Source organism: Peromyscus maniculatus, chromosome 1, assembly GCF_049852395.1.
Source record: "Peromyscus maniculatus bairdii isolate BWxNUB_F1_BW_parent chromosome 1, HU_Pman_BW_mat_3.1, whole genome shotgun sequence".
Lineage (NCBI taxonomy): Eukaryota > Metazoa > Chordata > Mammalia > Rodentia > Cricetidae > Peromyscus > Peromyscus maniculatus.
This window is the reverse complement of record NC_134852.1, coordinates 50,240,710-50,261,010: the sequence shown is the minus strand read 5'-3', so window position 1 is coordinate 50,261,010 and position 20,301 is coordinate 50,240,710. Positions and strand designations below refer to the sequence as shown.

Sequence of the window (20,301 nt, the reverse complement as noted above, 5' to 3'; positions counted from 1 at the left end):
AGTTTATGTGTCTGGGACTTTTGGCTGCATGTGTGCTAGTGGACCTGCGGGTCAGAAGAGGGCTTCAAATCCCCCTGGAACTGGAGTTCCAGATGTGAGCTGACACATGGGTGCTGGGGACTGAACCCAGGTCCTCTGGAAGAGCAGCGAGTGGCGAGTGCTCCTAACCATTGAGCCATCTCTCCAGCCCCCACTGCACACTACACACAATGGTTAAGAATGTCTTGAGAATTTCTGTGTGTGTGTATGTGTGTGACAGAGAGAGAGAGAAGTCTGCAGCCAGGGCTTTGACAATTAAAGCAACATGTTGAGCTCTGGTTTGGTTTGGTTTGATTTTTTTTTTCTTCCAATAACTGATACGGACAAAGTCAGAAACTCAGCTTAATCAAGCATGTCAAGAATAAAGGGGACACGTTGTTAATTGAATGTCATGTTATGTCCTCAGTTATGCTTAATAGAAGATAGGCAATTTAGAATTCCCAATTATCCAATTAAAATGCTAATTATCTTGTACCTTGATAAGCCCTTTCCGAGCGAGGGGAGCTGCCGCACGGCGGCCGCTCACCTTCTGTCTTCCACCGTGACCACGGCAGCCCCTGCCGCCGCCCTCGACTCTAGTTAGTGGGCCGCCCTCCGGGCGGGGCTCCCTCCCAGCATCCTTGCTCCGAGGACCAGCTGCTGCTTCCCACCAGCCAGCCACCTGGGGCCTCTTCACCGCAGACCGGGTGGACCCGCGTGTCCTCGTAGACCCCGCGCACAGCTGTAGAGGGTATCGTAGCGCCCCCGCCACCAGGGCATATGCAACGCCAAGCCCTTCCCTGCATGATCGCATCCATTGTCCTGGGAAGGTCTGTGAAAGGCTCCGTCCAACCCACACAGGCCGACAGGCCCGGGCTTTGGAGGCACTCCAATCTGAAAGTCTGCACAGCCAACGAGCCCCAACCCACTGGCCCCGATCCTTCCGTGATAGATCTCAGATTGCAAGTGTCAGGCTGATCTTCACTCACATCTGATTGGGTGTGGAGCCACCTCGGAGGCACACTTAGAGGTGTCTGTGAGAGCTTCTCCAGAGACAGTTATCCAAGGGAAGGAGACACATCCTGAATGTAGGCCACACTGCCCCATGGGCTGGAGGCCTGGGGAAAAAGAAAAGCCAGCTAAATGCCAAGGTTGGCCCATATGTGGGCAAGCTGTTTCACACCCCTGGTGCCATGCTTGCCCAACATGATGAACTGCACCCTCACATCTGAGGAAAAATAAGCCCTCCCTCCGTCTTCCCCTCCCTCCCTTCCTCCTTCCCTTCCTTCCTTCCTCCAGCTGCTGCTTATCAGGTGTTTGGTCACAGTAACAAGAACGGCAGCTAATGCAGAGAGGTACCCCACCAGGAGCAGAGACGTCAGAACAAATGGCTCAGGGTGGTCTGTGCGGGCCCACGATGCCCTTCCCGTACCCTGAAGTAAGATTGGCAGGACCTTTGTGAAGTTGAGGTGGGAAGGCATCACCCTAGTACGAGGGCAGGGTTGGCGGGAGGAGGGATTGTGAAGACTTGGGGAGCACCTAGAAGCAGAAGAGGCTGCTAAAGGCAGAGATGTCACCCCGGTTATTACCGGTGGCCTTGTGGTTAATGATGCCATTTGGCACAGGCTGCCCTGTACGGCTGTCAGGCCCTCTGCTACGATGGGTTTCATTAAAAATGCATTGCTGGTTTTAGTCTAAGACTTTACACCAGACCCTTCTTGGCAACATACTATGTGAATTCCACTTGATCATTTAAAACACAGAAAGCCTGTTTGTCCCTAGCCAGAGAACTGGGCCTGTCTGCACTTGGGGTCTGGGGCAGAGGAGGCACAGGACAGTACCCCAATTCACTTGTCCCAGTGTCTGTCCTGCAGAAAATACATGCCAAAAGGTCTGGAACCTGTAGGCAGTGGCCACAGGAGGTAGAGTCTGTTTGCCGGGCGGGAGCCTTCGGATGACCGTGGTCTCCTCGGAAGAAAGGAGTACAGGCTTGCTTCCTCTCTCTGCTCCACATGGAGAGGCTTCCCTTCTGCTGACATGCTGTGACCAAACACCCAATAGAAACAACTTCAGGAGGAATGATGTGTTTGGGCTGACGGGGAGTTCAGTCCATGATGGCAGCCAAGTACGGTTGAGGTTGTTCTTCCGTTCTGAGCAGAAAGAAGGCCAGCATGAAGTCACCTTTTTCTTTTCCCCTTTTTATGTTGCTCAGGCCCCCACACCCTGGGATAGGCCCAGCCACATTTAGGGAGGACCTTTTTTCCCACAGCAAATCCTCCCCAACACACACCAGCCCATTTCCCGAGTGATCCTGAATGCAGTTAAACTGATCGTCAAAATTGACCACCGCACACATTGTGTCCCAACATCCAAAGCTGCTGCTTCCACTTGGAAGAAACAGGAAACACTTCCGAGTCTCTTGAGATGCATCTTAAGGCTCTTCTGGGATGGACCATGCCTTTCTTACTCTGAAAAGGGACTCTCCTTTACACATGGACAGAGATTAGTTAGGTATAGCACATTCATACATAGTCTTTCTTACTTAGAGAATGTCATAGCCAGTATGTAATATAAATGTGAATTAAAAGTAACTCAGACATAAAAAAGTTACTTAAGGCCGGGCAGTGGTGGCACACGCCTTTAATCCCAGCACTCAGGAGGCAGAGCCAGGCGGATCTCTGTGAATTCAAGGCCAGCCTGGGCTACAGAGTGAGTTCCAGGACAGGCACCAAAACTACACAGAGAAACCCTGTCTCAAAAAAAGTGGCGGGGGGGGGGGGGGGGGGGGGGGTTACTTTAAAAAAAAAAAAAAAGTAACTCCGGCTGTCGAGCCAGTCAAACCTGATGGCCTAAGTTTGATCCCCGAAATCCATTTAAAGGTGCAAAGAGAGAACCAACTCCAAAATGTTGCCCTGACTCCCATATATACATGCCTGAGCACTCCCCCATCATATACACAACAATAAAAAATAAAATCTCAAAGATAAAGATGTTGCCACGCCTGATGACCTGAGTACCCACAGAAGAGAATGACTCCTGCAAGTTGTCCTCTGACCTACACACACACACACACACACACACACACACACACACACACACACACACACACACACAAAACAACAACAACAACAAAACAAAACAAAACACTTAAGACGCCTCACACTTCCCTCTCCTCCCTGTTTTCACATGGTCAGGGCTCTGAGACTCCTGGGTTAGCCCTGCCTGAGGCCACCAAGAAGGATCAGGAAGCCGTTATGTGAGCATAAGTCCTGGAGCTGTGTAGGCAAGCATTTGCCTCCTCTGTGTATGTTGGCCTGAACAGGGACTGGTGTGGCCAGACTGATACAGCCTGGGTGTGCATCCGTGCAGGTTTTGTTTGGCTTTCAAGAAATAGCCAAGGGCCAGGCATGGTTGTGCATCTCTTTAATTCCTGCACTCACTCAGGAGGCAGAGGCAGATGGATCTCTGTGAGTTCAAGGCCAGCCTGGTCTATATAGCAAGTTCTAGGCCAGTCAGAGTTGCATAGTGAGGTGTGTGTGTGTGTGTGTTTCCTCTAACCTGTAACCCCCTTAGACCTCTCTGGACAGTGACCACAGATGGGCGTGTTCTGTACATGGTGCTTATTGTGTGTCAATGCACATAGTCGTAAGAATTAAGCAAGAAATTCACAGGAAGTGGAGTACCACTATCCCGCTTTTCACTACGAGGAAACGAGGCCCATCAGACACACAGCTGACGAGCATCAGAGCCAGAGTTTGGTGTCTGAGTCAGGACTGAGCAGAGCCAGGGTCCTGCTGCCCAGCTTCACAGCCCACACCCAGACCACTCACTCTCCTAGCCCTTCCGCTCCACCTTGTGGCCTGTGCCATGCTGCTGTCTTCCCTCCCACATGCCTACTCATGCCGTTGTCCATGGTTGAGGTCCTGAGGTCCATCGGGGCCCAGCCTGGGAAGAGATGTGGTCAGAGATACCTCCTTCAGCTGCCTCTGCTGGCCCAGCCACAAGAGCTACCAGCTTGTGCTGCCGATAGCTTAGTTGTCTTTTGTTAGCAGGGCAGGCCTTCTGCTGTTATCTCAAGCAATTACTGCATCTTATAAGACTGCTTATCATCATGTGTTAGATGATAAACCTTCATGGGCCAGAGCTGGGCCTTGTGGCCAGGAGCGCTCCCAAGGCCAGAGAGGCAGGCCCAGCAATGCTGTGCCTGGGGATGTGGACCTGAGTGTTTGTGGGGTTGCCCCATTATTCATCCAGGCACTGACAAATGGTCCTGCCCCACGCTGTCACTGCGGTGACTCCATCCACCTTGTTATTCACTGTGCGGATTGTCCCCGGTTACCTCAGGTTCTCATTTATGCCTGGCTTGGGGAAAATTTATGGCAAAAGTGTTGGAGGAATGGCCAAGCAGGGAAGAGCCTCAGCAGCCTAGGCAGTAGGGGTGTGTGGAAGGCTGGGTGGCTGGGACAGATATAGGAGCCTATGGGAACCATTCCCATTCAAACCACCACAATGCCCAGCCTGGATGCTTCCCGGTGAGCCGAGGGAGCCCAGCACTATGCCTGTGCTGTGCACAAGTCACAGATTTACAAAAAGACGGGTTTCCCCAGAGCTGTCCTGCTATCTGTCATCTTCTGTGGGGAGACTGGTCCTTTCCAGTTCTTCATAGAATCTACCAATTTTCTTCCCATGCTGTCGTTTTAGGTATTTACTATACCCTATGTGTTTAAGTCTTGAGAATTGATTTTAGAAATCCTTGGGTGGGGGAGGGTCTCAACCTGATGTTTATTGTGTCTGAAAATTTTGTATAGAGGGTGTATGATGGGTGTGTGAGTTCATAGTGGGGGGGGCATGATAGGTGTGTGAGTCCATAGTGGTGAGGTGTGACGTGTGTGTGAGCCGGTAGTAGTTGGGGCTGGGTGTGAGTTCATAATGTGTGTGAGTTCATAGTGTTATGTGTGGGAGGCGATATGTATGTGCTGTGTGTGAGCACCACAGGTATGTATATGGCCTGTGCTGAGTATTCATGTGGTATCTAGAATATGACATGTATGTAGAATGTGTGCTGAGTATGTATGAGGTGTGTGTGTAATGTGTGAGTAACTGTGTAACATGAGTGTGACATGCATGTGTGAGAACTGAACTGTGGTTTGTATATGGTGTATGTGATGTGCATGACACTGTGTATGGCATGTGTATGACTTGTGTATAAAACCTGTGCTGTGGGTGTGTATTTGGTATGTGAGTGTGGTGTGTGTGATGTGCTCTGGGCCTGGACATGACATATATGTGACGCTTGTGTATATAAGGTCTGTGCTGTGCTGTATCTGTAGTCCCTGGCTGGCCCTCATGAGGCTGTAGCCATCCGGTTTGGATTCAGTGCGCCCTCCTGCTAGCGACAGACTCCAGGATCACAGCATGGCTGTTTGTTCGTTTCCTGCTGGGGTTTCTAAACCCTGAAGATCATTCCCATCTGAACAGGAACCCGGGGCAAATGAACCTGTGTTTATGAATCCTGAGATATGTGTGCCCTTGCACAGCCCAGCAGGCCTTGTGGCTTTGCTGTGGAGTTGCCCCAGGTCCTGCCTTTCTGGGTGTTCCCACGCAGGCCCTCGCTCTCTGTGTATACAGCCTCCCAGCTCTAAGCCTCTGCCTCTCGTGTGCCCGCCCACCGGGCGCTCCTGGGCACTCCTGGGTCCGCGGCTGACTTTCTGGCCCTGCTCCTTTCTCGCTCTTGCTTTCTGCTCTGCATGTTGTGTTCCATGCTGTACCTCTGTGTGTGGGAAGCAGGAGGGTTTCTGTCTGCAGCTCTCCGTCAGTTCACATACTGAAGTTCCAGAGGGGTAGCTGGCAGCCTGCAGCAAATTGTGACCGTGGACTTGGGTCACTCAGCAGTTGGCCTCTCCGTTGCTGGCGTACTCTATTTTCCATGAAGCCTTAGAGGGATCTTTTTAAAGTATCCTGGCTACTGATGTGGAGTCAGGTTGCTCGGCTAGCCTGGCCCATGCTTGCTTATCCCAGCTCTGCCTGCTGAGCTCAGACCAGCCTGTACAGAGCCTCACATTGCCTTCATGTAACAACTCTGGCTCAGTTCAAAGCCTTTGATCCTTTGTCCTTACCCCTTAAAGATCAGAAACATGGCAACCTCTTCACACCCCTAGTGTCACCTCACTTTCCTTAGAACTTGGGGACCCTTACACGTCTACAGCCCAGACTAGAAGCCTGCAGAAAACGTGGCTGGCCCACTTAATCTACTTATTACCTCTAAAGCATCCACGTGTCCTTGGATACTTCCGTCTTCTAGCAGAAAAACGAAATGGCCAAGGGCCCGAGGGTGGTTCCGCAGTGGAGTGCTGGCCTAGCTTGTCTGAGGCTGGGTCTTGATTGGCTGCTTTTCCTAAGGCTGTGACAGAGCAGCCGACTGAAGTGGCTTACGGGAGGAAGACCTTGTCTTGGCTCATGGCTCACTGTCAGCCCAGTGTGGCAGAAAGGCTTGGCTACAAGAACGGCTCTGGCTGTGCCCAGGGAGAGGCAAGTGTGCTCCGCTCATCTCGGGGAGCAGCAGGTGGACTCAGAGTGGGTGGGTTCCCTGAGGGCCCTCCCAGGTAGCTGTGTCCACCAGCAGGCCCCATGTTCCAAAGGGCCCATAGCCTCCCAAAATGCCAGCAGCAGCTAGCCAGCAGGTGTCAGGCAGTCATTTGAAGCAGAACATGCCGATGTCCAGTGTGGAGAGCAGCAGGCTCATCTGGGGATGGATCTCCTGCATGGGTGACTCTCCTCCCCGGAGCTCCTGCTTATGGGGATGTGGAACCATGCATAGAGCTGGGAAATGGCCCATGTCAGGCCGAGGCTTACGGGTGGAAACTACTGACTCTCCCTTGCCTGTTAGCCCCTTCTACAAACCTGTAGAAGCCCTGTACGGGAAGTTGCCTTTTTCTTCCACTGAAGCCAAGGATACAAGGAAGGTTTTCTCTGCTGAGATTAGGCCCCAGGCAAAGGCGCCGAACCCACCCCAGGATCCATCCTGCTGGAATGTTTGCCACTGTATACGCCGGTGGCATGGCTGTCCCTCTACCTGTCCTCTCTGAAGCCAGACAGTCTCCTAGCACCTGTGGTCATGCCCAGGTCACCTGTCTCCACGGCTGTGAACATGGCCATGTGGTCCCTGATGCTTTGTGAAAGAAGTATATCTCCAAAGCTGAGGGAGCACTGGGGCTCCATGGGGTGACTTGGAGGCTTCCTGTATAGAGAGGGAGCTGTTTGGGAGTCTGCCTGCCCGGGGTAGATGGGAGAATCCCAGGGGATGTGCCTGACTCGGGCTCAGCTCTCTGGCTTAGGCTGACTGCTCTCCTGGCCCACGTCTCCGTTGTGACGAGAGCAGCTGAGGAAGGAGTGGGCGTCCTGTCCCTCCCCCAACCCCTCACCCACACAGCTTTGAGGAAACATTTCACTTGTAAGATATCCAGTTATCCTGGAAGGTTTGCAGGCAAGTCTGAAAGCCGATCGAATCCAGTGGAACCGTTTCTGCATAACAACTACTTAATACCCAATCATAACAATTATACATAATTTGTGTTTACAGTGCCTAGAAGATTAAACTCCTCCGCGCAGACACTTTCCAAAACAGGCCTAGAACGTGCAGGGCAGGCAGGGCTGCCACTCAGCGGGCCTGTGGGCTGCCTTTGGTACTCTGCAGATAGCAGTAGGCGGATATGACCACCTAGGCCTGCTTCTCAGAGCGGGGTTGAGCCAGGGCCCAGGAGGGAAAGTATGCTGGAGCCTCTGGGATGGAGTGAAGAGGGTTCCCACCGCCACCCCCTTACCAGCTACATTCTGCAGAGCCTGGGCATGTTGTGTCCCAGTGCTGAGGTCCAAGGCATACAGGAGGGGGGGGCCTGAGGCATTCTAAAGTGTGGCCAGTGCAGCCTCCCTGAGGCTCAGCTTTCTTTCTTTAAGATTTATTTTTATCAGACCTGGTGGCTCATGCCTTTAATCCCAACACTCAGGCGGTAGGCAGTAGATAGATCTCTGTGAATTCAATTCAAGGCCAGCCTAGTCTAGAGTTCCAGAACAGCCAGAGGAGCTTCATAGTGGGGTGTTATCAAAAGGGGTGTGTGTGATTTTTTTAAAGATCTGTTTATTTTTATTCTATGCATGTGAGTGTTTGCCCTGCCTGCATGTATGTATGTGCGCCACATGCATGCCTGGTGCCCACCGAAGTCGGAAGGTGTCAGGTCTCCTGAAGCTGAAGTCGCAGGCAGCTGGAGCCTTCTGATGTGGATGCTGAGAACAAACTGCAGAACGGCAGCGATTTCTCTTAAATGCTGAGTGTCCCCAGCCCTGGCTTTCTTTTGTTTGGTTGCTTCTTTAGTTTTGGATTTTTAAAGACAGAATTTTGACATGTATCCCAAGCTTGTCCTGAACTCATAGCAGTCTTCCTGCCTCAGTGTCCCAAGGGCTGGCATAACGGTGTGTGCCTTCTGATATCACCTCTCTGTTCTGAAGAGCTTCCTCTAAGCAGCGTAGGGGGCCCAGTGTGAGGGGATAGCTCGCTGCCCCTCCCCCACACGCGTATTCTCAGTGCTGAGCCTTCTAGAAGGCTGGGCTACCCGCCCCTTCTCACTCTCTCGGATTGTGCAATACTGTATGATAGCCCACTCTCCCAAAGACATCCCTTGGCACTGGGGTCAGGGCCCATCTGTCCCTTCAGCCCTTGCTGATGTGCCTCCCTGCTTAAGGGGTGAGCCTGTCCCTGCGCCCAGCTGGCTTATGCTTTCTCAAGCAGGGAGACCTGGAGCCTGCCCCCAAGACCTGTCTCCTTGCCACCCCGTCTGCCTAGCCCTCTCTTGGCAGCCCAGGGTAACGCACCAGTCACAGATTCACAGGGAGACCCTCAGCCCTGTAGAACTGTGTCCCTCATGTCTCCCAGGGGTCAGGCCCCAGTGCTCTTCCTGCCTCCTGCTGTGCCCACCTTCCCTTTGGGCCACCCTCTGCCCTCCCCAGTTCTGTGGCCCGGGGCTGGCCCCGTGCTCACGCTCACTGGGGAAGTCCAGCCTGCTCAGGGCTGTGGCAGAAGCAGGTCTGCATGGAGGACTTCAGTAGCACCCTACCATGTGTCTCTCTCCGCAGCCTGTTCCAGCACTACTGTTACTCTCGCGGAGGCATGCGCCATACCTCTTACACCTGTATCTGCTGCAGGTAAGTCTTGGGCCTCGTGGGAGGACAGGCAACAGGGAGCACTCCATCCTCCCAACCCCTAGCTCAGGGGCACTTGCTCACTCCTGTGCCCACACCAGTGCCTGGAAGTCACCTTGCCCTCTACTGCTGGCACCCATGCTTGGTCACATATGTGCATGGGTAGCTTAAGACAAACCGGCTAGCCTATAGGTAGCAAATAGGTCACTTGCTGTGAGCAGTGGGGGTAAAACATGGATGGAGCTGTCGGCACCGGGATCGAGTCCTTTTATGAGAGTATGTGCCTGCTTGGGGCAGACGTTGGGCCCTGTGTGGGTGTCTGTGTGGCACACTGAGGCTGTGTCATCTGCACATGCCCGGGTATTCTCCTGCATACACACATGGTAGAACTAACCATGGCCATAGTGGTGGCCATTGGCTCTGACTGCCATTGGCCATTGGTCTCCAGGGCTGTGCACAGCTGTGTGAGTGGCTGGCTGCAGGTGTCATTCTGAGTGTGGCTGTATGAGCACATCATAGCTGCGGGTGGTCTCTTGTGTCTGGGCCTGACCCAAGCTAGCCTCCCTAGCTCCATCCCTCCAGCCTAGTCCCTGCTCAGCCTGGACGGAGGTGGGCAGCTCTCACTGATGTGAGTGAGCGTCCTCACACATGAATAATACATCCAAACACCTCTGTCCTTGGAAATGTTCTTCTCTGGTGGATAGAGAGAAAAATCATTATTTCTACTTTTATGATTCCTGAGACTCCCGAATGAGGCCATAAATATTACACCAGGTGGGGTTTTCCCCTTTGGACAGACTTGTAAGTTCTTCCTAACGGTGTTGCTCGTTAGGGTGGCTCCATGGAACAGGGAACAAGGAGCCACGAGCTTCTCGTCGCCCTAGTACTGGATAGACTCCTAAGAGGCTCTTGAGACTGTAGGACCTTCCATGAAACCTCCCTTCCTTTAGCCCTTCTCCAGGCCCATGAGCCTCTGCTCTTGGAATATGCTGCCTCCATCCCCAGCCCAGAAGGCAGCTAGCTGTCAGTCAGACCCATCCCCAGCCCAGAAGGCAGCTAGCTGTCAGAGCCATCCCCCGCCCAGAAGGCAGCTAGCTGTCAGACCCAAGGAGCTGCTCCTGGCTCTGGGGCAGGCGGGGACGCCATGTTCCTCTGCTCCCAGCTGTGGGCCCGGTCCAGCCTCCAGGTCCTGCTGGATGACAGGAGGCTCTTAACTACCCTCTGTGGCTCTTCACAGCGGCGAGAACGCGGCTGTGCTGCACTACGGCCATGCCGGGGCCCCCAATGACCGGACGATCAAGGATGGAGATATGTGGTAAGTGAGGCCGAGTGCCGTCACCCCACCGTGCACGTGAACAGCGGGGACAAAAGCAGACACCCCACTTCTGGGTCAGCCAAAAGGCTTCTGGGTCCCTGTCCAGAGAGGGCTGGCTAAACAAAGCCCTGGGCTGCTTTCAGCCCAGACTTCTCTGCTGTTGCTGTTAGCCTGCATGCTACCTTCTCCAGGCCTAAGGACATCGCCCAACAAGATTCCCTGTGGTTTCCTGTGGAGCTGGGAAGGGGCTTGGCTTGGGAGGTTGCTTTCTGACTCTCCGCAGCCTCTCCCATCCTGTCCTGTCCAACCATTGGGCTCCCTGTGTTTGGAGCCCCCCACTCTGAAAACTGTTATCCTTGGCCACCAAGCAGCCATTGCTCCAGCTCTGCCAGACCCTCCGTTCCACACAAGGCCGTGGTGAGGCAAGTGCAGGCAGAGCGTGCTGGGCTGCCACCTTGGGGCTTGGAGGGGTCCGCAGTCACTGATCCAGTTCTTCCTCAGTCACTCCATGGTCCCCACCAGACATTGGCCAGGGCAGGTTCAAGCCACACAGAGCCACCCTGCCTTGGCCTTCAGATGTGCTGGGATCATCAGTTGACCAAAGGGTCCCTGCCCTGCCTGCGTTTTAGATGTCTGTTTTGTGTGAGGGTCTAGCTAGAGCTGGCCAAGAACTTACAACAGTCCTCCTGCCTCTGCCTCCCAGGTACTGGGATTACAGGCATAAACCGCCATGTCTGACTGGTTCTTAGCTGCTGTTCGGTCCATTGTTCAAAGCTGGGCCCCTAGGCAGTGCCACAGTGGAGCATGGCTGGGCCATCAACTGCCATCTCGACCCCTGTGGCACTCATTCCCCAGCCTTGGGTTCTTGTGATGGCTGCTCACGGGGTGGCTTTGGCCCTGCCCCAGGGGAGCCTACTCCCAAGAGTTCCCAGCCCATGTCCACTGAGGGGGAGCACACATGCATGGACAGACAGATAACCAGCTGCTGAGAAAGTCCTTTGAGTAGTCACTCCAAATAAGAGACAACCACTCAATCCCAGGAGTGGCCAGTCCACTCACCGGGGTCAGCCATTAGGTAAGACCTTCTGGCTCAAGCCGCTCAGCTTTCGGTAAGGAGAGCTTCTTCTGTCTATGCCTCTGTTTACCCATCTGTGAGTGGAGATAACTGACCCACCTCCGGACTCCCCACAATAATGGCAGAAAGGGCATATAGGGAACGCAGGGGCTGAAAATGGCCTCTTCCGGGGCCAAGCTGATAAACCAGGTGGGAGCCAGCAAGAGATGAGGCAGAAGCCATTGCCACTCAGTCCACAACAGGAGCACAGGCTAGAGTGGCTGAGATTCAGCGGGTGCTGGGCTCACAAGTAGGTGTCACAGGGACTGGGGAGGGGGCGGCTGCCTCAGAGCTGGCTCAGCTGGAGGCAAGGAGAAGAACAGCCCTCCCTCCCCTCTAGGTCACGGTGGAGCCAGTGGCAGCAGGAGAGGCAGCTGGTCTCTTCAGGCACTATGATGTCCCCAAGCTTGCCCCTCCCTGACGTCCCCTGCCCCTCACCCACAGCTCCTGGCACTTGCTCGTACCTAGGGCCTTCAGCGTGTTGGACAAACACTCTGCACTGACCCTGTTTCCACTTGTTGTTTTGAGACAGGGTCTTACTAAGTTTTCCAGGCAGGACTTGAAGTTTCAATCCTCCTGCCTCAGCCTCCAAGGAACACTTTGGCCTGTACCAAAAGGTCCCACTGCCCAAGAGCTTTCCGGATGATCTTTGGCTCTGGCCTATGCTGGTTAGGACTGGAGGGCAGGACAGGAATCTACTCCCCGGGCCAAGGCTGAGGCCAGCCACATCAGCAGGTCCCTGCCATCCTGGGGGAGCTCTGGCTGGCTGGAGCCCCCTAAGCCATGAGCTCCACTCCTCTTGAGTTTAGCACACCCCAGAGGAAGCAGCTGCTTTTTCACTGTCTACTTTAGCTGTCCAAAAGGGAGTTCTTTCCCTGTGAGAAGGTCAGCCTTACCTGCAGTCCTGGGGATCCCAGAGATGGTTAGGGGCCAGCCAGGATACTTGTGTACCTTAGGCCTCTCTATGGCCCACCTGCTGTGACCTCAGGCCTCAGGCAGCATGTGGCACCTGTGCCTTTGGATACAGCTGTGAACAGGAGTGAGCTGAGGAACTCCATGGATGTTTATGCCAAACTCAAATTGGTGATTTTGTTTTTCTAGTGCTAACTTTGAAATGTAGCCAGTAGAATCATTATGAGTTTATTATAGTCAATTTATTATGCAGCATTTAGAACATGTTTTGTTGATTACTGCTACTGCCAGATTGCTGGCGGCATTTATAATCCATTGTTTTATTGAAATTGATCTGCCAAGCACCTAGTGCGTTCGGTAAATAATAAATCACACTGTTATCCCAACATAAAGCCACAGTCCTTCATCATAAGGTAGGGGACCAGAATATGTGTACAGAGTGGAGTCTGTCCCGAAGCTGAATGCCTCCTGGGACAGGATGTGCGTCCCAGGCGAGCACAGGGGTGGGCTCTGGGCCCACCTGCCATTTGACATGAAAGATATTTTAACAGTCATCTGGGGAGTCAGAGCTCATTCAGAGCAGTGAGGAGGTGCTGAGTGACGGTCCCTTCAGGAGTGAGTAGACCCACATTCTCAGCATATACCCACACAAGTGCACCAGGAGCCGCGTCGTATGAACCTGGGCACAGAGCCCCCCGCCCTCCCCCACCACCACCACCACCTCAGTGTGGAGTGGAGCTGCCAAACCAGAAAGGCTGGACTGCCCTGCTGCTTTCTGTGTCTCTGAAGCACATTTTCCAGCCCTGGGCCAAGGCAGAGCAGCAGTCAGGCCCACTTTAGTCAGACAGCTTTTTTTAAACAGTGAACTAGGGTCTCACACTGTAGCCAGGCTGGCCTGGATGTATAGCAGTGCCCTTGGGTTCCCAGGCGCTCAGATTGCAGACATGAACCACTGTTGCGGGCTCATGGGAACCTCAGGTGGGGCTGGAAGTCAGCGAAGGCCGCTTCCAGCCGCTGTGGGCCACAGTCCTCACCCATGAGGTCTCGATGCTGCGCAGGCTGCTCTGTGCTACACATCAGGTTTGTCAGCCAAGTACTGCAGGCCATCCCACATCCTAGCCAGCGGTTCCCAGGTCCCTTCCTGTTCCTCTGGGCCAGATCCCACGCCCAGCTGCTCTGTGTGGATCCCAGGGAAGGATGGTGACATGTGTGGCTTCAGATGTCTTGGCCTCTCTCAGTTCAGAGCCATGAGGCCTGTTCAGGGCCTGCGGCTGCTGAGCCTCTTGGAGTTTTCCTGTTGGCTCCCAGAGCATCTTCTGGCTGTGTCCCTGGAGTGCCCCTGAACCCGTTGGTCGGGTCACTGTCCTGCAGGAAACATCAGCTGCATTTTGTTCTCTTCTTCAAGGCAAGCAGGCAGGGCTTGGATGACAGGGCTTGCCAAGTGTGGTGGTCTTGTTAGTTGATGCTTCCAGCGTGTTCGCATGAAGGGTGGTGTTGAACAAGGTCACTGGAGGCCTTCCTGAGTGGGAGGCCACAGAAGATGCTCTCCACTGCATCTAGCTCCAAGCAGGTGGCTGTGAACACATCTAGAGAAACAGGGAAGGAGCCAGGCCCCACCGGCTCTGGGTGGGGAGTGGTCCTCAGACGCCCCTCTGAGCCATCGAAGCCCACAGACAGACAGGCTGCACCTGGACCAACACATCCCAGGTTGAGTCACTGGTGGAAGACTCTCCACCCAAGCGTCAAGTTCTCTGCTTCTCCCGACTCCTATGCGAGCTCTCCCCACACAGCAGAGCATATGTCCTCAGTGGGGTTCTGATTTGAGAAGCAGCTGGGACACTCCTCCTCAGCTGCCTCCCACCCTCTAAGAACAAGAAGAGAAGCCAGGTGTCATGGCTTCTATCCAAACACAGGTGCGTGTGTGCCCCAGGTCTGGGACTCCCCAAGTGGTGGCTGAGAGATGGTGTGCACGGCTTTCCAGCACTGGCCAGAAGAGGGCAGTGTAGCCTCAGGACTCGGCCAGGCCTCTCTCTGGGTTGTGGTTTGCTGTGCTGTCCTGGGGTGTGGGAGGTGGGCCTGCAGCCCAGCTAGGGACAGGCCTGTCCTAACCTTGCACTCAGCAATTTGCGAGTGCCCCCTCCCTCTCCATCCCTGCTGTGGCCTCCGGCCTCATCCGTCTCTCTGCTCTGATAATGGCCATGTAAGGAGGTCACCAAAACCCAGAGAAATGAGGGTGGTTTCATCCCAGAACAGTTAGTACTTAAAGGGACCCAGAACTGTGCTGCTGTCCCTCTGGGTCACAGCTGGAGCCTGGGTGGCCTCCAGGATGTCTAACATAGCTGTTGCCATCACAGGCATGCCAGCCTCACCCCGGGCTGCAGATACCAAGGGCTTTAGCAGCCCCTGCATCGCTTTAGCCCTGCACTGGGAGAAGATGATTGCGCCTGTTCTGGTTGTGTGTCTGGCTGCCAGCTGTGGCCCCAGGCAGGGTGAGTCGGGGCCTGAGGCTCTTCCTTGCTGCAGAAGGCCTGGAGGAAGGCTGTGTGCCTGTGGCTCCACGCGCCTTGTTATCTGTGCTTAGTGTTCCAGTAGGCTTTGGAGGATGTCATCCACAGGTAGCTCCCTGCTGCTAGGCTCAACTCATATCCCTTCCCCAGCCCTGCTAGTGCTAAAGGACGCTTGGTAGCCACTAGGGGGCCCCACCCAGAGCATTTTACAGTGGAAGAGATGCCAGCCTTTGGGGCCAGAAAGCGCTCCTACAAACACAGGCCCTGGCCAGCTATCTGGCCAGCTGAGCCGGCCGAGGACTTCAATAGCCCCTTGCAGAAGACCGTTAGCCTCCTAACCAGGGCTCACATTTGCAGACAGGCCTCCGGCCATAAGCAGCTGCCTTCCCCACGTGCTTCTGTCCCTTCTGTTTAGCTTGTCACTGCTTTGTGGCCGCACCCACCCCATTGACGTCACAACCCATGGTTTAAAAAGCGCTAGTCTAGACAGCCTGGGTGCTCACAGACATCACAAGACACCAGTCACCAAAAAAGTGAAATGAAGCATGTGCTGTCTGCGTGACGATGACTGCTGGCCTCCCCCCACCCACAGCAGCCACTGCCCTGGTGCCCAACCCTGAGCCCACAAGGCTGAGGCAGGCAGCAACTGAGTGCCTGCCTCTGATCCAGGCCACAGTGTGGTGCTGTCCTTGGGGCTTGGCCTGGCATGAGTGTTCTGTGACATCTCGTAGAGGCAGTGCCAGTTCTGTGCAGACATAGGACCCCAGCATGGAACTATTCTCATTAGAGTGTGCATTGGAGATTTGTAGCTTTGGGCCTTGGGGGCAGGGACCCGCTGCTGGCATGGGGGACTGTCCCGGCCACCTTAGACCCTGAGGAGTCCCTGAGGATGGTTCTGCTGCTCTGGCCATCCCTGAGGACTGGCATGCACAGATCCTGGTGGGGGGCTGGGAGTCAGCAGCTGACCCGTGAACTGGAGAGGCAGATGCCCACTGTGGCCAACCTGGAGGCATGCGCTGACGGAGACAACATGACCAGCCACCTTCCTATTGTAACCCAGCAGAGTCTGGGGTAGACGAGCGTTTTCAGCTGTTCAGAACTCCCATCTCTCCCCCTCCAGCCTGGCATGCTGTGGAGTCTGTACAGAGCAGGCATGCTTAGCACACGTGCATGGAAGATGTCAGTCTTGGGTGAGAAGCGGCCGAGTGTGTGTTGCATACTCAGATTAAAATGAAGCTACAAGCTGAGTACAAAGTGGCCCTTGTATAAACATTGCAGCATTCCCTTGGAGGCCCTCTGCCTGTGGGCTGGCTTGTCCCTGCACAGGGCCTAAGGGAGTTGAGCAGGACCTGGAGAGGGTCTGGGTGGGCCAGTGGTGGCAGGTAGCCCAGGCCTGGAGCTGCCCCATGAAGAGCCGGAGGAAGACAGAACGTTCATCCCAGCCAGCACCACAGGCACAGGAACACATGTGGAGAGGAGACGCCAGCACATTGCTTGGAGACATGTCATCTCCCAGATGTCTCAGATTATCACATAGACCCACTCGGCCAGTGATGGAGGTGTCCCTGCTGGATGTCCCTACACAGCCAGGAAGGGGAGATCTTGCATTCTCGATGGAGCCAAGAATGACCGAATGCTCCATCGTGGTTCTGCATGGGAAGGCCAGGCGCGGCAGACAGAAAACTGGAGGGCGATTTACAAAAGTGATAGCTTTCATCCCTGGATTCCAGACGGCTTGGATCGGAGTCACTTAAGCATGGAAAAGCAGAGGGAGGATTTAAAAACAATAAACAACAACAGCAAAGGGCAGAAAATATGGGGAACTGAGAACACAAAAATAGACTCAAGCCCGTGCCCAAGCGTCGCCGGGCAGGATGGGGCTGCCTGGAGGGCTGTATAACTTCCTTCTCCAGAAAGCGGCTGATTTTAACAAAAAGTAGAGTTGAAGTCTTTAGAAGCTGGAGGAGAGCGCCCATCATGCCAGCTCTGTTTGGGGGAAAGTTTGGAGAACTTGGTTCAGTCTGGTGTGCCCTCAAAGAATCTTGTTTTGTCCCGTTCTAGATGATTCTAGCATTTTGTGTCATCTTGTGAGCTTCCTGGTTTTTAAAAATAGTTCGTTTCTGTTTTTCCTGTAGACTAGCACCAGTAGAATCTTCTCCCCGGGGCGACATCAGGTCACCCTTTATGTGGCACCTCCAGGAATGAGTGTCTGCACACGCCTCACCCGTCCTGCCTACCCAGGCCATTTGTTCTCAGATGCGGCAGTCCACCAAACCACCGAGCATTGTCTCCCTGACTGAGTCCAGGAAGCCCAGCCACCCGAGGCTGGGACCCTGCGGCTCTGTTTCCACTGCTGCCCGCACTGGCCCCTAGACCCTTACACACCTTCAGCTCACCAGGGTCACCGTCCCATTAACCTGTGGGAAAATGAGTCCCGAAGGCTGAGTGGCAGAGGCCGAGCAAGGGGACTGAAATGTTTACCTCCCTCAGTTGAGGGCTTTTGCTGGGCCTGTGTGCACAGCCTCAGTCTCCCTGCCATCTCCGGCTTCAGTGTGCTTACCCTCTAGGCTGGGTCTGAGCACGCCCTACACAGGAGTAAACCTGCAGGCAGTTTCTGGCCCCAAGGGCCTCAGTGCCCTGGGGAGCAGATGCCTAGGTGTGTCTCCGGCCTCTCGTGTTTCATGGCCCTCTTGTAACTGAGCTGGGTGGGTCCTCCTGAAGTGAGGCCCAGGTCCCTTGAGTCTGCTCCACACAGGGTCCCCCAGAGACTTTGACCCAAGCCGAAGTTCCCTGTCACGCTGGGGGCGGGGTGCCTCTGCCCACCCCCAGGAATCACCTGAGATGTTATCTGTGCTTCGACTTTCGTACTGTTGACCCCGTTTATGATGTTTTGCAACCAGAAGAGTCAGGAGATTAAAAGGTGCCTCGTCGAGGACTTTGGATTCCAGCATGGTGTCCAGGCCTCCTGAGCACTGGAGTTTTTCCTTTGAAATCAGATGCGGTGCAGTAGCCGGTACTGTCTAGCAAGCCATGTGGCCAGAATCCGTGCTCTGCAGGCAGGCCTGGGCCCACCCTGCCCCCTTGCTCTGTCTCTCAGCACTAGTGCACAGGCAACTTCTGGAATGTTTGTGGTTGCTGTCAGAGTAGGATTTGGGTGAGAGGCCCTCATAAAGGAAGCCACAGATATGCCCTGGGCTCAGACCGGCCAGCATGTGTCTGGCAGCAGATGGACATGGCCATCCCCCACCACACGAAGCAGAGCTGGCCTCCGTTGGTACAGGAAGACTGGCCCTTGGTCCATCAGCAAGTTTGGTTGGGATTAATATCTTGGCCCCAGGAACAGGCCCTTGCTTTATGTCTGTTGCAAGACTTCCTGGGGTGCTAAAATGGGGCAGGTTGGGAAGGGGTGGCCTGTATGTACACCCCTAGCCTTAGTCACACTCTGGCATTCTGAGGTGACCCCATACCACACCATGGGAGACTGATCCATGTCCCAAAAGCCAGGCCAGGCCCACAAGCCTTCTTCTTGCTCCATCCCAGACGGTGCACAGGGCAGAATTCTTACCATCCCCATTGTTGGGCACCATAGCCCACTATGTGGCTCTGCTCTCCCAGGCCATGACACGGTCTCCAGAGGGCTAGCTCCACGGTCCTGACTCGGCAGGCCCGGCTGTTTTCCACCATTGTCCAGCCTCCACTGGCTCAAGGCTGCCCGAGTCCTCTGCACCATCTCAGCCTGCACAGCCACCCACCTGGGGACCACATGGCAGCACCTCTATCCGTCCCCAGGAAAGCACTGTTAAATGGGCCACACACACTCTGATGTTCCCCTTCTCAGATGCTGGTGAGACATGTCTGCCCTACCTGAGCAGATGATACCAGACAACAGAGCAGCGTCTGAGGCACCAGCCACTTGCTGGTTCCTCCCAAGCACTGTGGGCCTGTTAGAAAGACCTGGTGCAGCTCAGTCCATGGGCAGATGTGGCCTAGGTGCAAGCAAGGCAGGCGTAGGGAGTCTCTTGACATGCTCGTATGGAAGGCGGTTGGCGTGTGGGTGTCTGGAGACCTAGCCCTCATCCTTCCATGGGTCCCTCCCACTGCTCTGAATGGGTCCCCACAGCTAAGGCCGCTAGGACCAGTCTTCTTAGCCTTCCCTGGATGGGCTGAGCCAGCCCCCTCCTCCCACTGTCCTTCTCTCCCTCTTCCGGTCCATCTCTTCCTCCCATTTTTCCTTACCATTTTCTCTGATTCTGGAGATTGAGGCTAGGATCTCATGTGTGCAGGCCCGTGTGATCTACTAAGTGACGTCTCCAGTGCTCTTTCTACTCTTTTCTGGGATGGTCTCACAGTTTCCAGGCTGGCTTTGAACTTACTCTGTAGCCCAGGCAGATCTTAAAAACTGTTTTCCTGGAACTCGCTTTGAGATCCGCCTGCTCTGCCTCCTGGGTGCTGAGGTTAAAGGTGTGCTCCTCCACCACCCAGCTCGGGCTTCAAGTTTCTATCCTCCTGCCTCCACCTCCCAAGTCCCTGAGGTGACAGGCCTGCACCACCGGGCCTAGGTCCCTGCAACGCTCCCTTCTTTTGGAAGGGAACCTGCTACACCAGCCACACCTCCTGCCGCAGCCCGGCCCCAACAGAGAGAGAGAAGGGTGTGGACATCTGCCCACCTGCTGCCTCACAACACCCTGTCCCCACAGCCTGTTCGACATGGGCGGAGAGTACTACTGCTTTGCTTCTGACATCACCTGCTCCTTCCCTGCCAATGGCAAGTTCACGGAGGACCAGAAGGCCATCTACGAGGCGGTACTGAAGAGCCGCACAGCTGTCATGAGCTCCATGAAGCCAGGTGAGGGACAAAGAGCGGGCTGCCAAGGACCTGCCTGGTGGGGGGGGGAGTACCGAGTGACAGACCCCGCAGTCTGTCTCCATTCACTCCACATGCTTGGCCAGTTAGATTCCAGGTGGTGTGAGGCCCCCAGAGCACCCTAAGGACACAGGGCTGACCACCAGTCAGGGACAGAGCCGGATCTGGAAGTCCAGCCCCTTGTGACCCCATGTCTCATCCAGTCCCATCTCCCTACACATCCCTCCACCCACACTGGTCACTGGGACATGAACACGTCTCCTGTCCTGACCAGAACAGAATCCACTTGAGGAAGGTCCAGGCCAACTTTGCATACTGGCACCTGGTGGAACACCAGAGCAAGCTCTAACCTCTCTCAGAGGCCGCGACCTTGAGTCAT

At 54.7% G+C, this 20,301-nt stretch overlaps 1 protein-coding gene across 1 annotated transcript in view; it reads left to right on the top strand.

Moving 5' to 3' along the window:
* Pepd (peptidase D) overlaps positions 1-20,301 on the top strand; it is a 136,207-nt gene that overhangs the window by 103,411 nt on the left and 12,495 nt on the right. The window contains exons 10-12 of the mRNA XM_006985003.4: positions 9,145-9,213; positions 10,448-10,525; positions 19,756-19,904. Coding sequence (XP_006985065.1) covers positions 9,145-9,213; positions 10,448-10,525; positions 19,756-19,904 — 296 coding nt within the window. The remainder of the gene's footprint in view (positions 1-9,144; positions 9,214-10,447; positions 10,526-19,755; positions 19,905-20,301) is intronic.